A 5039-nucleotide genomic window follows, 5' to 3' on the forward strand; every position below is an offset into this window, starting at 1 on the left:
ACTTGATGATTCAGACACCTAAATCAGAATCATAATAACATTTCAAGGGGATTTTCTCAGTATCAATCATAAGAACCAGAGAAAATTCCATAGCTATAGCTGTACATCCTTTGAAGTATCTTAAAATGATTCAAAATAGACAAAACATTCATAGAAAATGCCATTTTATTGAAAATGAAATTCAAATTTAAATCAATGTTACAATCATGACAATATGTCAGACAAGGAATTTTGCAATTTAGTGACACAAAAATCATTATCTTAGCATTATTCCCTTTTAAGACGTAGCAAAGTGATTCATAATCAATGATGGCAATGGCCTGAAACACAATGCGTTTGTACAGTATATTCAGTGCAAAGCAATTATTGAGTAACAGCAATAAAAAGCTTGTATTTATACAAAAAATAAAAACATAAATCACAGAATAAAAAGGCAGAAGTGTAAGTATACCCATGAAATTAAAACTGCAGAATGTTGTCTGTTCTACATACACAAAAAATGAATAATTAAAATGTATGTTTTTTCCACGGAGCTCAACTATCTATGTAGTAATTACGTTAGAAAGCTAGGATTTCCATTTCATGACTACAAATAAAGAGTACAAAATATGAACTGTATTGTAAACTGCTGAAATTATGATAAAAGAAGTCTTTTTGTGTTTGTAAAGAGAATTCAGGATTGAAGGTAATGTGTATCAAATTAGGGATGGATGAGACTTCCCTAGATCTTGTTCAATGTTTATTGGTGAAAAAATTACTGATCCCTTTCATTGTACGTCATAAATTCCTGTAACAGGATAAAGTGATGTTTTCCACTACTTCAATTTTGAGAGATTACTTTCATAATGCTAAACAGTCATGTGCACATTTTAACATGACAGTGACTAGAAGAAAATACAAACATTTTCTCTTAGCAGTAAACAGACAAAGCCTATATGCCACTAGTATTGGCATGTTACATCAGCAGAATGACTGTCAGCTAAAAAAAACTCAAAAGTTTCATGTATTCCTTTTGACAAAATTGCATTCATCAATTATTTACATAAGCTATGTTCAGCAAAAATTTTGACTTACAGCTAGAATCAGTGCTTCTGCTTCCTTAGCAAAAATCCTAGTACCCAAGGTCTGAAGGAAAACAGATTCTCGTGAACAACACAAAATTAGAGATGGCTTTATAATTCTGATTTTCACTGCTAAGAGTTTTTGATTTGCATCTGACAGAATTCACACCTGCACAATATTCAGTGAAATAATTCAGTGAAATTGGAGAAAGGAAAATGGAGAAATAACAACTCCGATATTCAGCGCTATCCCAAGGATCTCTGCAGAATCACATCTCATCATTGAAGGAATCAATTTATTATTGATGAACAATCTGGGCCATATTTAAGTTTAACATTTCAAACATAAACATGCAATGTTGGTTGTCATTACAGAGTGCAGTTGGAGTGATTGGAAACTAAATTCCTTTTTTTGCTAGGATATGACACCTCAGATTATGTACTACCATTACATTAAGATATCTCAATGTACTGTAAAGTCTATTGAAGAGCATCCCCATTAACACCAGATTTATTAGTAAAACGTCTAAGGCATCATGTAACTGCACTATAAATGATAGTTTGAGTTATCAGTCAGTGCCATAGAAAACTAAGTTTATTGGAAACCCCAAAGGATGTTTACATCTGCAGTAGAAAACCTGTTCCTAATGGGAAAGCGATGAATACACTTTGTTTGATATCCAAAATGTATTGTGATTATTAAAACCTTTGCCATAGGGAATTAACTTGGTGGATGCTAGATGTGATGCGAAGTGCTTTTGACTGTACAAAATCTTAAATTTGGTTCCAAAATTGCTGCCTGCAGCCCTACAAATATCACATCTTAACAAAATGTACTTTTTTAAAAAAATCACTTTATATAAAAAATCATATTTAAATCTTTGAAAGCCCAACCTTAGCAATAAAAATTACATTAAACAAATAAAGTACCTCTTATTAAATAGGTAACAGCTTGCACCGGCAGTAAGACTTGTCTAGCTCGACCTTGAGTTGTGTAACCTGACACCTGCTTTCTCAAGTTCTGTTGAAAACTCCTGAACTCATTACCTGTACAGATATATAAATGTAGACTGGTGGTTTGCTTCAAGCTACCACTTGCAATAAATAATATCAATAAAGTTGTCCAGCTTTAATGTAAATTGGCCATATTGAACCTTGGGTCCACAGAAGCATGCTTCACACAAGAGAAATTTGCAGTAAAAAAAAGTACTATATCTAAATATTGAAAAATATTTGACTTTATTTAATACATAAAATAGTAAAGTCTAAGTTTTAGACTAGAACCAATCAAATGAAATTTAAAGAAACATTAGGATACGTAGATATTGCATTCATGTATCTCTCATGAATTTTGTGCTTTTAAATTATAGTTAGATACACATTTCCAAGTGTAATCTTCCCAAGTATTGTATTTATCAGATTTCAAGACTAACATCTCAAGTATCTTGGTTACTTTGATACATGGCAGATTCTTTACGAATGTCACATCTCCATTTGCCTTAATAAAGACTGAACCAATACAAGGTCTCACAAGACTGAGAGTTGGACATGATATTAAAGAAAGAAAGAACTTCAATTCCTTTAGTACCTGCTTAGAGTGGATCTCAAGGAAGTAATTATGAAGCGTAAACACTACTTAGCTCTGTCATTTTATTTGTACTTCAAGACAAGCTGATTTTGCATAATGTTACTTCTCTAATTTTTTTAAAAGACAGATACAACTGCAGGTTTCCTAGCAGACGGATAAATGCCAACTAAATTTCAGTAAAATGATGAATCAACTGAATCCCCACTAGCTCCTGCTCACGTGAATCTAGTTAATGCTGCTATGACTGAAAACTACATTAACTACTCAGCGGTAGCCACAGAATTTGCTTCTTTAAAGATAATGGAGTATCAAATCACATGAAGTACTTGTTGCAGCATTTTCTTTGACAACAGCATTTTTTTGATTAAGCACATCTGCTTGAAACATGGAACATTTTCTTCCTTTGTTGATATCACTGGGTCAGCTATATATTTTCCCATATAATTAAAGTAGCCCATTTGAGTAGATCACAACTATATTAATATCTGCCACCTTTTTCAGAGATTTAGACAGCTAAAAGTACTGAACTGTAATAATGCTGCAGTAGACATTACTATCTTAACGTCGCTATATCACTATGAAGTCATTCAATTATTGAGTAAACAATTTTCAATAGAAACATTAATGACGTTGAAGTTGAGTGCGATTGCTCCAAGCCAGATGACATTTACCTCGTTTTAAACTGGAAAGCAATTTTGTTTGAAAGATACACAAAAGCATTTAAAGAATGCAAAAACAGACAGTCCTTTTGAAATCTGCAGTAAACATTCAATTACCAGGCATTCTTGGATAAACGGCACTTCGAAAACAATTTATTTCCATTAACACTTAAAGGTGATATGTCAAGAAATCTATAAAGAAAAATTCTGCCCCCCTGCACAGTTACAACTGAGTGCATACATGTACATTTCTGATACAACTATTCTAACGGTCAACTATGTTCCCTCATAGACAATTTTTTAAAAACGGTAAAGTGGATAACCATTTATTGGAGGACTTTTCATCTTCTTAAGCTTAGAGTCCTTGTTTTCTTCTTGTTTTTAGCCACTTTTCTTGCTGTTTTCAATATTGTTTGAATAATTGTTTATAAATTACTGCAATTTGTACACTTTCAGTTCTGGGAAAGCACATCTTTCTAAAACAAAATGGTTTTGCTGAGTAGCTCGAAGTTCTTCATATATTTGGACAAGATAAATTCACTCAAGAACTTATAAAAAAAAGCAATGTGATGTGCATATCTTGCACAGTACAGAAACGTCCTCAAATACTGCATTAGTTCTTTCACTCAATAGTCTTATTATGATAAGATGTTCTTCCAGTTAAAAACTGCATAATAGGCACTATTTAAATGATGACTTGTTATGTATTCAGTTGTTATGTATTCATATGTATTCAGAGTCAATAGGGTCTCCAGACAGACTCATCAATTCTCCCAGTGGAAGTCAACACAGTGGGAGAATTACTATGGCTAGCATCAGCATCGACACCATCATTTTGATTGGGCAGGTTGGGATTAAGGAGTGTACTACCAGTTGATGCACTGGTGCATGGTGGCAGCATTCTGGAGGGTGAGCGTTCTCCCCCTGCCACCATGGAGAACTGATACGATCCAGAAGAGGTGCCATAGTAGAGATAAGGTGCACTGCTGGTCTGGAAGGGTCCACTTTGGTTTGGGGATGAGCCAGGATAGGGCGGTGGTAGGTAGGTGTGATAATGTGTAGCTGCAGACATACCCAAAGACATCCCAGTTGTAACTGGAGTTGGTGTATAGGTGAAGGCAGCTGGGTAGTGCATTCGAGGATTTGAGAAACGGCTCTCTGTGAGGGATGAAAGACCAAATTGCCGTGGGTCGGAGAAGGGACCAAGATCTGTAGCACCTGGAAAAGAGAAAAATCATATTATGTCTCGCAAATCATTCAAGGAAACATTCACATTCTGTATTAGATATTTTATGGATATATTCTAATTCATATCTAAACATTATGACTTAATCAATGCGACTAATCACAATCAAATTTAACACCGTCACTTTCATCTTTCTTAAATTACTGTGGTGTTGCCTTTCTGTGTGCTGTGTTACCTCAGAATAATGCACAACATATTTTACCTAATCATGGGGTTTACTGTGGTCATGAAATCACTTAATGAGAAATTAAAAATTTGAAATGTTCATATTTATGATTGGAAACATGAGGTGGCATCTCACATGCCAGCCAGTGAGCTGGCAAGAACCCCACATTGCCTGGTTTCAGGAATGCCCACAACATCTTGCATCAATCAAGCATTAACAGGCCAACAGCAAACCTTCCCTGGGGATCAAGGACCCCCAAGGGCAAATGTCTCACCTGCCAGGTGCTCAAAAGCTAGTAGCTCTTACGTACTGTGCAGCA

At 34.7% G+C, this 5039-nt stretch overlaps 1 protein-coding gene across 1 annotated transcript; it reads right to left on the minus strand.

The window, feature by feature from the left end:
- Positions 1 to 203: 203 nt before the first annotated feature.
- LOC109930867 (runt-related transcription factor 2-like) lies at positions 204 to 4530 on the minus strand (the record flags this gene model as incomplete). The annotated part of the gene is made up of 1 exon (XM_048597051.1): positions 204 to 4530. A coding segment is annotated over one exon (483 nt), but the record flags the coding sequence as incomplete, so codon positions are not given.
- Between the last annotated feature and the right edge of the window lie 509 nt (positions 4531 to 5039).

Source organism: Rhincodon typus, chromosome 5, assembly GCF_021869965.1.
Source record: "Rhincodon typus isolate 14 chromosome 5, sRhiTyp1.1, whole genome shotgun sequence".
Taxonomy (NCBI): domain Eukaryota; kingdom Metazoa; phylum Chordata; class Chondrichthyes; order Orectolobiformes; family Rhincodontidae; genus Rhincodon; species Rhincodon typus.